Genomic DNA, 12,171 nt, shown 5'->3' on the forward strand with positions numbered 1-12,171 from the left:
CAGAGGGCCGGTGGAAGCAGGCGAGGCTGCACCTGCAGTGGGAAGTCAGTGGGCTCCACCCGGTCCCTGAGACGGGGTGCATACAGCCATGGCCTCCTGGAACCTGGAGCCTGGACGTGCTGCTGGTCCACGCGTGCCCCTTTGTCGGGGCCTCGCCTGGCAGATTCTCTCCTGACAGAATCACCCCCTCCCAGAAGCTTATGAGGGCTAAGCTGGTGGCAGCTGCTGATGGCCCCTGGAGGGGAAGGGAGCTGTCCCGGGCACTGACCACAGGACTTAGGGTGCAGGAGAAGGGGGAGCGCACGGCTGCAGGCACCCTAGACGGCCGGCTGCTGCCCCCAAGGACCCGTCCTGACCCAGACTAAGCACTGCTGGAGGTGAGGTGGATAACCGTGTGCTTGCCCCCTCCCCACCCCCCCAGGCGGTGATTTTAGGGCTGTCTGCAAGTGCACACACTCCATCAGACCTGGCCTGAGGCTTGCTGTAGGCCAAGTGCAGTGAGAGACGGGATGAGAGAGAGGGTCGCAGGCTCAGCACAGTGACTGGGCGGCCCAGTGATGCTAGTTTAGCTGAGTCTCCTAGGGCCATGATGGCATCATCCACACGAACAGGGTAAAGAAAGGACTCATGTAGAAACGGGGAGGCAGTCCACGTGACCGCGGGCCCCTTCTGGCTCAGCCCTGTGAGCAGCGCTTCCACGTCCTTTGCCCCCAGGCCCGGAAAGCGCTCACGGAGCGGCAGAGGGACCTGGAGATGAAGACCCAGCAGCTGGAGATCAAGCTGAGCAACAAGACGGAGGAGGACATCAAGAAGGCCCGGAGGAAGTCCACACAGGCCGGTGAGTGGGCCACGCCCACCTGTGGCACCTGGTCGGGGAGGTCCAGCAGGGGGAGCTGGGGGAGGGATGCCCGGAAGGTGCGTCCCATGGGATGGGGGCCAGGGGCTGTGGCGTGGGAGCGGGCTAGGCTGCCTCCAGGCCTGGTTGTCTGACCGGGAAGTGGTTACTCCTCCATGGCCCGGAACTGTGGGGCCCTGTCACTGCGGGGAGCCCCTGGAAGTGCAGACTGCACCCCAGCAGGGAGGGATGCTCCCGAGGCTCACCTATGGAGATGGGCGCCCGCCCCAGTTAGCAGCTGACATTTTCATGAAATAACTGCATTTCAATTCTCCCTGAAAGATGCTTCCAGTGCATTGGTCTCTGCTTCCACCTAGTGGTAAAAATCAGCTAATGCCCAAGGAGGGGGGAGAAAAGCCAGATAGAACCAGTGAAAACTTACCAGATATTCCTTTAAAGAAGTTTCACTGCGTGCAAGGACAGGGCGTGGTGCTTTCTGAGGCCAGAAGGTGTGACATAGGTTTAGGGTTCAGATCAGATGGTCTAGGACAGTGATGGCGAACCCTTTGAGCTCGGCGTGTCAGCATTTTGAAAAACCCTAACTTAACCCTGATACCGTGTCACATACAGAAATTTTTTGATATTTGCAACCATAGTAAAACAAAGACTTACATTTTTGACATTTATTTTATATATTTAAATGCCATTTAACAAAGAAAAATCAATCAAAAAAATGAGTTCGCATGTCATAGGTTTGCCATCACTGGTCTAGGACCTCCTAGACTCTAGGTCCCTTCCACTCAGCTTCTGGTAAACCTCATACTCATTGTGGAACGAAGCAGCCATGGGCATTTTGAAATAAGATGGTGTAAAATAGGTCAATAACAAATAATAGAAACATACCCAGAAATAGAAAGCATTATATGCTTACTGTGATTGGGCAGGGAAACCTTGGGCGAGGAAAGGCATATTTAAATTCATGTAATCAGTTATTAAATAAAATTACATTATAAAATCAATATCTTTGCTTGGGAAAAAATTTAATCAGCACATAAGAATATAAAACCTTAATTTGCCAAATTAATCACCATCAATACTTCCTAGTTTTTTAATGTTTTCGGTGTTTATAATGTTTATATTTAAATGTCTACACGTTAGGTCATATACTCTATGTTCTGAAGTTATATTTTAACTGGTATGCCTTAGAGATAGCTCTGTTCCATTACCCATACACCCAATTATCCAGCCATTCATGTACATCAGACTTTTATTTTCTTTGTCATCTAAGTATTTATTTCATTGTTATTTTAATAAAATAAAATTATCTCTCAGTTTGTGACTATTAGATATATTTCTGGGAAATTTTCCCATTAAATACAACATTTATATTTAAAAATTATAAACTAAAGCCCCACAAAATAAAATAAAAAGTTTAGGAAAATGCAAACAGCAGCACACAGTCAAGCCATAGTATCAGCAGCCAGAGGTCTTAGTGGGCACGCACTTGCAGTGACATATCGACCTCTTCTCTTCCGGTTCGTTTTTCTTGGGCTCAAGGGCCCAGTCCTTGACCTTGAACCAGGAGCACAATGAACAAAGCCCTTGATTTGGTTCTGTTATTCAAGGTCATCTCCCAGCTAGTGGTGTGGTTCAGGTTGAAGGGAGCCAGGCCCTGGGTCGTGTGCACGTTTGCCTTCACCTTCACACCAGAATGACAATGTGACGTCACAGGAATAACTTCTAATCCACTCCCAGTACATAAACTAGTTAGCTTTGACTGGCTCGAGTTTTTCCCATCATGAGCAAAGACCGTGATGCCGTCCTCCCTGGAACCCTGTGATGATCTAAACTACACATAGACCAAGTCATGCACTCAGGGGGTGCACGTGGACCACGTGAGCATCTTGTGAAAGTGCAGTTCTGATTAACAGGTGTCGCGTCGTCCGAGAGCTGCATTCTGGCAGGCTCCCAGGGCATATGACGCTGCGGGTCTGAGAGCCATGTTTTGTGTAGCAACGTTCTGGGGTGCTGGTACCTTTGTCATGTTTGCTGTTACCTTATAGGTTGTTTTCTTTCTAATTACAAAATGTTTCAAACATACCTGTGACTGCAGAAAACAGTGTAGTAGCATCAAGATTGAATAGTGATGTCTGTTTCTGAGCTCTTATGAAATAAACTGCTACGGAAAGAGCCCCTCTCCTCCCACCCTTCCTTTCTGTCTCCGTGCCAGCGCAGTGCTGGGGTCGGTGGGTAGCGCTCGGTGCGTGTTTCCATGCCATTACTGCACATGGATGAGCCACACACCGGCAGACACATTATTTTGTATTTCAGCATGGCATCCTGCTGCATGTACACATACACACACACATACACATACACACACACACACACACACACACGGACATAATTTGCAAATTTTTCTTCTTTAACTCTTAACGAGTACCAAGCTGCTTGTGACATTTTTTAACCCAAAAGGACTCTCCGATGTGAAATGAAGCTACCATCTTTAGAGAGGAAGCATGTCTTTGGCTGGTGATAGGTTGGGAGGTCCTAGGAGTAACCCCCTCCCCACTTCACCCCACACACTGAGAAACCTCCGTCCTCACTTCTCGGTGCCTGGGGTCAGGCTCGGTCGGGCACTGAAGCTAGTCGCTTGTGGTGCCGGGTTGCCCTCTCTGTCTTCACTCCCACCCCCACTTTCCACCGGCCTCCACGACCCAAGGAGAGGAGAGGGCACGGCTGTGGGGTGCAGGGGCAGAGGGCAGCCACAGCAAGGACAGACAGGGTGTGACGGCGGCCTTGGCCTCTTCCAGGAGATGACCTCATGCGCTGCGTGGACCTCTACAACCAGGCCCAGTCCAAGTGGTTTGAGGAGATGGTGACCACTACGCTGGTGAGTGTCCCGAGATGTGTGAGCATGCCGGTTCCGTGCCCGAACTCAGGGCGCCCTGGGTGGTAGAGTGAGGTGACTGTGGAAGTAGGCATTATGTCTGCTCACATTGGGGTCCAGACCTCGCCTCTGGGTGAGTCCAAGCTCATCCATACCCTTGCTCTGGCCCTTCCTAGCTGTGTAAACACGGGGGAAGGTTGGCTATGCCCTGAGGAACCCCCCAACAAGTTGTCAGTGGCCCCTTTAGGACAAATAGCCAAGTTGCAGGAAGCGTGACCCTCTCACCCACAGAGGAGTTTCAGCTCCTACAGGGGAGATCCCGGCAGGGGGCGAATGGTGAGGCTGGGAGCTGTGTAGGGGGAGCGGGGGTGGCCCCCAATCAGGGGCCTGAGGGATCGGCATCAGAGCCCTTCTCTTGCCTTCCCGAGATTTTCCTGTGAAGGGGCAGCACCTCCTCCTCAGTCAGCACTGGCCGCGGTGAGATGTGGTGGGCACGTGGGCACATGGGTCATTGGGCCAGAGGAGAAAGGAGGAGCATGCCAGCTGCTGATCACGTTGCCCCGTTGTCACAGCCACGCCCATCCGCACCGGAGTGACCTGCTTTCCTCCTGCTTAATCCCCTAAGGGAGCCCCCTGCCTTACCCTCCCTGGATGATCACCGGGGCAGTGACCTAGTTATGCAAGAACAACAGCCTGAGCCCCTCAATTCCAAAGATGCGGAACCACCTAGAAACCAAAGGACAGACCTTACCACTCTTCCCTTTGACAGGGGACACCCCACCCCCGGCCCCTGCCTCCCCTGGCCTGGTCTCGGGTCTGTCCCTCAGCACTCGGGGTGGACAGAGGACAGAGGCCCAGGGAGGCACGGGCACCCCGCATGCGTCCCATCTCTCCACCCCCGGGAACTGGAGCCGGGTCTGCACTGGTGCAGAATCATGCGTCAGACGACAGCACTCCGGGTTCAAATCTCGCTCCTCCCTAATTCCATGTCGCTATGGGCAGGTGACGTTCCCTCTCTGGATGTTCATTCCCTTGTTTGGAAAATGCAGACAAGAACAGAGCCTGTCTCTTCAGATTATTATGAGCACGATTAGGCAAGGCCTGTAGCGCTCCAGCACCCACCCGCCCGGCAGGGCAGGGTCCAGGTGGCAGTAACTGCTGTGTCAGCATCCGCACCTGCACTGCTAGATGTGGGACGAGTTCCTCATCAGACCCCGAAGGGTCAGGTGGGACCCGGCCTAAGCAGCGGCGACGTGTGTGCGAGGGTGGTCTGGGCCCGTGTGGTGGGAAGGACATGTCACATGTGTCTGCGTTTCCTCCTGTGCAGGAGCTGGAGCGTCTGGAGGTGGAGAGGGTGGAGATGATCCGGCAGCACCTGTGCCAGTACACACAGCTGCGGCACGAGACAGACATGTTCAACCAAAGCGTGAGTTCCCCGCCCCAGGCGGAGGCCCCAGGGCCCCGGGGGGACCACTGTTCTGTGGCATGTGAAGTGGTCACTACAGATGAACCTGAGTGGGCGGTGGGCAGCCTGGGGACGGGCCTGCAGGGTGTCCTGTGCATCCGTGGGAACCCATCCCAAACACAGGAATGGATACAGCACACATGGTTCCCCAGGACAAAGCTCATGGTAGTTAAACAGCTGAAGACGATATTGCCTGCCCCAGTGAATCTCTTACCAAAAAGATAAAAGAACTAGGACTCTGCAGAATATCTAAAGCTACAATGCATTTGCCTTGTTCTGTGGCGGTAACCGTGGGAGCGAAGGGTGGAACTGCTCTCAGACCCGGAGCCCTTGAGCCACTCCCCCCTGTCATCCAGCCTGCGGTCCAGAGGGTCAAGTGCTCGAGTGAGAAGCAGGGGGAGACGAGAGGTCCCGGCTCCCGCTCTCCCAGCCTCTGCACGTCCGCCCCTCACGGGCCTCCCCTGGGGCCCCCAACCCTCCGAGAGGCTGCTGTGACAGCAGAGAGGCGGGCAGCCTGGCTCTGAGGCCAGGTCCCGGGTGCTGCTGCCCCTGACGGCGTCCTCTCTTCTCCATCCCTTGCAGACAGTCGAGCCTGTGGACCAGCTGCTTCGAAAAGTGGACCCAGCCAAAGACAGGGAGCTGTGGGTCAGAGAGCACAAGACGGGCAACATCCGCCCTGTGGACATGGAGATCTAGGCGGGCACACGCGGCCCCCGGGGTCCTGCCAAGGAGAGGGCCCGGGGGGCCCATGGAGAGGAGGTGGTGGGTCCCGCTGCCAAGTGGAGCTGCCCTCCCCGCCACTCTCCTGCCCACTGAGGAGAGGGGAGGTTGAGGGCTGCAGCCAGCAATTCCAGAAGGGCGGCCTGGCGGCCTCACTGGGAGGTCCCCGTGTTCCCAGGCCGAGAAGGTGGATCCACAGCCCCGCCCTTGTCTCTGAGGCCGAAGACCCCCAACTCCCATGTTGTGCTTGCCGTTCCGGGAACAAACTGAAGCTGGAACTTTGTGGTCCCTGCTGAGCACCGTAGGGTCATCTCCCCGGCCAGAGCCAGCTGCGCCCCATGCTCGTGCCCCTGGAAGCCCCGAGGTCCTTCCTCCAGCCGGCCCTCTGGTCTCCAGGGAGGTCTCTGTCTCCAAGCCCAGTGTCAGGATCGCCGTCGTGGACGGAAGGCAGCGTTCAACAGCCCACACTCAGAATCCTTTGCAGCCTTCCTTCCTTATTTTTCCCCGTTGCGTTCTGGGAGTCCACATCCTGGCTCTTCCCTGTCTCTGTTCATGATCAAGAGTCTTGGGAAGAAGGCCTCGCTGCCGCCTTCCCGGACTGACCTGCCTGGAGAGGTCAGGATGGAACTACCTCATCAGCAAATCAGCCCTCAGTCATAGTGCTGAGTCGGGTTCCCCAGCAGATCAGGCATCCTCTGCAAAGTCTCTCCCAGAATCCCCAGCCCCCCGACCTGCAGATGCCCCTCCTCCCATCCCCACCCCGCTCCACACTCTAAACGGGGCTGGGTCAGTCCCACGTGGGAGACAGCCTGGGGCAAGTCTTTGTCACCACCCCCCCCCCCCATGGCTCCCCCTGCTTGCATATGGCAGCATTGGGACCACTGTCCCTCGTATGGCTTCCTGTCAGTGGTGGTCACTGTACAGGCATCGAAGACTAACATGGCCACAGTAGATTGTCGCCTACTGGGCAGCGTCTCGCCACCGTGGCCTCTCAACAACTCCTGCACAGTCCAGAGCCCAGCATCAGGCCCTGCCTGGGGGTGGTGCCACCTTCCCTTTCTTCATCTCCCAATGGCTCGTAAAACCTGGTCTGCATGTGACGTAGGAAGCTTTCAGGGCTGCAGTCGGGTCCTTGCCCATCATGTACTCCTCTTCCTGACCCCAGCAAACATGTTCTCCGTCATGTTAAGTCCTGAGAATCAGTTCGAAAGGACCAGAGGGAAGGAGAGGGACCTGAAGGAGGAAGTGCAGCTAGCCAGGGACAACCCACACCCTGAGAACCAACCCATCTTTCTTACTTAATCTTCCCCAACGATTACTTTGGATTTACAGGATCCATATATTCCTAAGAGCGTGGAATTCTAGGAGCACAACTCACTGGTCTTTCAGTCTTACGTATCTGATGATGTATTAACTTTGAATCTTTCGGTACCTCTTTCATTGAGTCAGACCGCTCTCTCACAGTTTATGGTAGAAAGATGCTGAATATACTAAAGCCAACCAAACCTTGTCCCTTCTCTTATGGAAACATGCCAACCAGAAAGCTCAGTGTGAAGGCCTTGTCCAACCTGAATCTGTCCACTGCATGGAGAACCACTCCCAGCTCTGCGATGGGGCCATGACACCAGCCACCGGTTTCAGGGTATCCGCTCTCGGTTTCTTTATTAAAAACAGGTGCAAGTAGGAACTGCTTTGTGGCTTAGCAGAGTAATTTGTGGATGATATTCAGCTGTTCAAAGCCAATGGCCGTGTTATGAACACATCTTTTGAGTGGATATGCTCAGTGAGTTTGCCTTCTTGCTTCTCTCTGAGGATTCTAATCTTCTGCTCCTCCCCCGGACAGAGCGAGCTCTCTCCTGCCTCTTCTGGGGTAGCCTGAGCTGGCCCCGTGTGGGCCCGTCTGTCTGATGAAGTGATTCATTCCTCCTCATCCCCTCACCTCAGTCTCGGTAGCTTTTTCACCTACTTTTTCTCTGTTTTTCTTCCCTCTTTTATTCATTCATCAAGCATTTAGCTGACGACAAGTGATGTGCTAAGATCTGAGGGCAAGGTATGGGCTTCTTTTCTGTGATTGTGTATAGACATCTTTTCTCCAGGGTTCTTGCAGGTCAGTGACCTTGGCGTTCACATACAGGTACGCTGTAGACCTTGGGTTTCCAGGGATACTGTCTGTTGTGCTGATCTGCATTCATTTATTCAGCAGATCCTTGGGACAAGCCAGGCACTCTTGCCCACTCCTCTATTCCCCATGTAGACAGAGATAGTTTGACCTTTCTGGAGAATGAGAACATTTAACCTGCCACATTTTACCCACTGGGAATCTGTAATTATAGTACAAACTATCGTCATACGGCATTTACCCAGTTGGTGGGAGATAGACAGCAACAAGGCTCAGTGCCCTAGTCACTAGACTCCCAGCCCATATCCAGCTTGAATATCTGAGATTTCTTTTTTCTGTTTTGTTTTGTTAATTAATCTTCACCCGAGGATATTTTTTTCCCATTAATTTTTAGAGAAAGAGAAAGGGACGGGGAGAGACAGAGAGAGAGAAAAATATTGATGTGAAAGAGACACATTGATTGGTTGCCTCCCGCACGTGCCCCGACCGGGGCCAGGGATGGAACCAGCAACCAAGGTACATGCCCTTGACTGGAATCGAACTCAGGACACTTCAGTCCACAGGCTGACGTGCTAACCACTGAGCAACTGGTTAGGTCTGAGGTTTCTTTTTTGTTTTAAATAACTCCTCACTTTACAAAGAGGATGAAGCCTGAGCCTGGCCAGTGAAAGTAATACTGAATTAAGAGCAGAGCTGGAGTCCACAGTCCAGACCCCCTGTCCTGGTCACCAGCTCCCACCCCCAGCCCCCACCTCTGCAGTCTGGGTGAAGGCAGGATCAGGATGGAGTCTAGAGCATCTAAAACTGCACTTCAGGGTAGCACACACTCTATCTAGTCATTGTTTTGCGTTTATGTTCTGGTGTTTAGGTTGTAAGAGGATTTGACGGGGTTTATTCAGAAGGGTGCGTGAGCGAGTCTGGGTTTTTCTTGAGCGCCTCTATTGTTCATTTCTGAAAACAAGTGAGCCCCTTCTACCTGCCTTCACTTAGTTTTGTCTGTGAAAACTGATTTAAAAAAAAAAAAATTCTCTATCACAAACGGTCTTGCCATGACAACCTCCAGGAAAAGCCACTGGTTCCTCTCAGTTTTTTTCTAGTGTTTTTGATCAGTATTGCAAAGCCCTGGCAACTGAACCACACACAGGAGTGGCTGTCCTGAGGGAGGTTCTGCTGCGGGGCGCCTGGGCCTCCTCTCTACCTCTACCCAGCGCCCTGGGGGCGGGAGGATTCCGTGCTGAAGGCCACAGAAGCAGCCCATTTCATGAACCAGGGATTTGTTTCCATTCCCTGTGTGAAACCCGATCAATGACTAGATTAGTAGATGGGTGCAGAAAGCTCTTGTTTCCCCAAGTCCCTTCTGAGAAACACAAGCCATAAAATTCAAAGGAGTCAGAGACCTCCGCTTGGTTCAGTGATTCTGCTTCCGGCTGTGAGAGGCCTTGACAGGGAGCAGAGCTTCTGCACAGGGTCCCGCAGACCTGCTGGTTACTGTGTCGGCAGGGGGCGCACTTTGCAAATGCTACGTGGAGTGCAGATGGCGGCGTGCTTACTTGGCCAGCACCCCAACGTACTCCCTTGGTCCTTCCCACCCCATGGGACACACTGCCTTTTCTTTCTCCAGGTTTATTGAGGTATTTGATACACAGTACGGGGGTTTATTGACATACAGTAAAATTCACCCTTTTGAAGTATATTGGTTCTGTGAATTTTGACAAACTCATCCAGCCTTGTAACCACCTCTAAAACCAACACGATATTTCCGTCATTCCGCAAACTCCCCCAGAGCCCCGGCGTCCATCCACTCCTCCCACCCCAAGCCCTTGGCAGCCACGGATTAGTTTGCTGACCTTAGAGTTTGTCTTTTCTAGCAGGTTGTATAAATGGAGTCACGCTGTGTAGCCTTTGGGTGATTGAGTCCGTTGGTGGTGTTGACTCAGCCTGTTTGCGTGGCTACTTCCAGCCCGAGGCTCCTTCTCCAAATGCCAGCTGTGCCCACAGGTAGTTCTGGGGGCTCACACTGGCCTTTTTGGTTCATGTCAGGATTAGACAATGCAGAAGGTTGCCAGGGATTGGGCGGAGGGGTGGGCGGGGTCTGGGCTGCCTCTCACTTCTGCTGCGCCCTGAAGCTTGCATCTCAACTAGCAGGTCCCCTCTCTCCTGGGGACCCTCAAGTCTGCTCAGCTTGCGCAGCCCTTGGCATTGAGCATTGGGGGGAAAGCGAATGGGCGTAGCATGGATGAGAAGGCAGGGACCTGGCCTTGGGCTCCTCACCACCCTTTCCTGGATCTGCTTCATCTGCAAACCGAGGGTATTCTAGAAGGTCCCAGGCCTTCTGCAGTCACTGCATCCTGTCTTCCCACTAGTCGTTCCCAATTCTGTACCCTGTGCACATGGCCACAGCTAATCTGGCTCCCATCAGCGCAGCAGTGCGTGGTGTTACCTAAACTCCTCATGAGAGGGGCACCCTGCATTTCTCCATTTAGATACAAATGAAGCGACAAAAGTTCTGTGAGCTATTGAGTGAGGGCGTTCCTCCGTAGGACCCCCAAGGTGACGTGTTTTGATCTTGGCCGGCTCAGTGAAAGGTGCGCCCTGGGAGGCAGCCAGGCCCCTCTCCAAGCAAACTGAACACACCTGAGCCCAGGCCGGGCCAGCGCGAGGCCACAGGCTCCCGTGCTAGAGCCGAGGTTTGCACCGGTGGGAGGCCCTGGGCTGCATTTTGCCAGGGAGGACTCCTCACCCCCACCCCCACCCTCACCCCCACCCCGACGCCTAGGAGTCCTATTTCTGTCCTGCCTATCTTGAAGGGAGGGACCCAACTCCTGCGGCTGCAGGTTGGGGTGAGACTAAGACAAGTGACAGAGCATGTTCCCCTCCCCCTCACCATCTAGATGCTGGGCCAGGCTCTCGGGTGCCTCTGCTGGGAGGTGCCTCTGAGGGAGACAGGCTGTGACCACCTCTGACCTCTCTGGGCGCTGTTCAGGGGACACTGACCCTTTGTGTTTCAGGGAGATTCCCGATGGGATTGCAAGGGTGAATGCAAAGGGTCCGGCACATGGGTGCTCTACTGGGCACATGGGTGCTCTACAGAGGTTCCAGGGGCAAGAGCACTGGACTGGCCGCTCTTCTGTCTCATTTGTCCGGTGACCTGAAGTCACTTCCCGGGCCGGGACCTCTGTGGACCCATCTGTCAACGGAGACGCTCCCTTCCAGCGTCATATACAGCAGCCTGGCTCTCGGGAGCCGTGGCCTCTGGGCGGCCATGTGGACCCGGGGACAGACATTCAAAGGGACCCCAGCCCCCCTTGGTGATGGGCCCCGAGTCTGCATCTGGGCCCTGCCCACAGGAGGGAGGCGAGGGGGTGGAGGGGCACGGAGGTCCTTTCACAGACACGAGCACATCACAAACCCTAAGAAGGTGGAATTTTCTAACAAAATAAACTTGCTTGTTTGGTCTGTTTTCTGTAACTTTTGCTAAATACTTTATACATTTTTAATGTTGCAAAGCTGTGTCTCCTGCCAGCATTCCTCATCCCGGTATGAATGTGTTTACTTCGAATTGTATATCCTTCCCCTCTGGCTGCCTAGATCGGTAAATAAAATCGATGTAATATAATTTATAAGTAACACTGTTGAAACTCCGATCCCTATGGGGGCGCCCTTCCCGCCCCCTGTAATAGCATTTGTGTGTATTAATGCTGAAGAATTAAATGTTTAAAGGGTTTAAATTTTGAAGGCATTTGCTCTATATAATTGTTCTGCGTTATCATAAAGCGCTTTCAGGAAGTTAAATGTGCTCCCATTTTTCCCCCCGGCTCTGTGTGGACACTTGAAATGCTTAGAGTCACCCCATGGGAAATAAACTGTCCAGTGACGCTGGTCCTGCTGGGTGACCCTCCCTCCTGGAGCGCGGCCACGCTCTCCTTTGTACAAATGGTCTTTGCATTCCTCCAGGCTCCCGGGATCGGTGATAAGTTTTCTCCTGATGGCTTAGCAGAGGGCCAAGAGGCACCTGGGCATTGGCCCGCCACAGAGGTGCCATGCTGCCATACACACACACCTGGCCCCAGCCTCATCCGCTCTCCTGGTGACTTATCCCTACAGACACAAGGGGCTCCTGGCAATAGTTTCTCATCTCATCC

At 53.6% G+C, this 12,171-nt stretch overlaps 1 protein-coding gene across 5 annotated transcripts in view; it reads left to right on the forward strand.

The window, feature by feature from the left end:
* The window catches only part of GAS7 (growth arrest specific 7), a 208,933-nt gene extending 197,176 nt beyond the window's left edge, over positions 1 to 11,757 (forward strand). For all 5 annotated transcript variants that reach the window (XM_070395595.1, XM_070395599.1, XM_070395598.1 and 2 more), the window contains exons 11-14: positions 715 to 838; positions 3,649 to 3,728; positions 5,053 to 5,151; positions 5,773 to 11,757. In XM_070395595.1, the coding sequence (XP_070251696.1) occupies positions 715 to 838; positions 3,649 to 3,728; positions 5,053 to 5,151; positions 5,773 to 5,886 (417 nt within the window). In that variant the 3' untranslated portion in view covers positions 5,887 to 11,757. The remainder of the gene's footprint in view (positions 1 to 714; positions 839 to 3,648; positions 3,729 to 5,052; positions 5,152 to 5,772) is intronic.
* The last annotated feature ends 414 nt before the right edge of the window (positions 11,758 to 12,171 follow it).

The sequence above is a fragment of the Myotis yumanensis genome, unplaced genomic scaffold, assembly GCF_028538775.1.
Source record: "Myotis yumanensis isolate MYYU_CA2020_CCGP unplaced genomic scaffold, mMyoYum1.0.hap1 SCAF_16, whole genome shotgun sequence".
Classification (NCBI taxonomy): Eukaryota; Metazoa; Chordata; class Mammalia; order Chiroptera; family Vespertilionidae; genus Myotis; species Myotis yumanensis.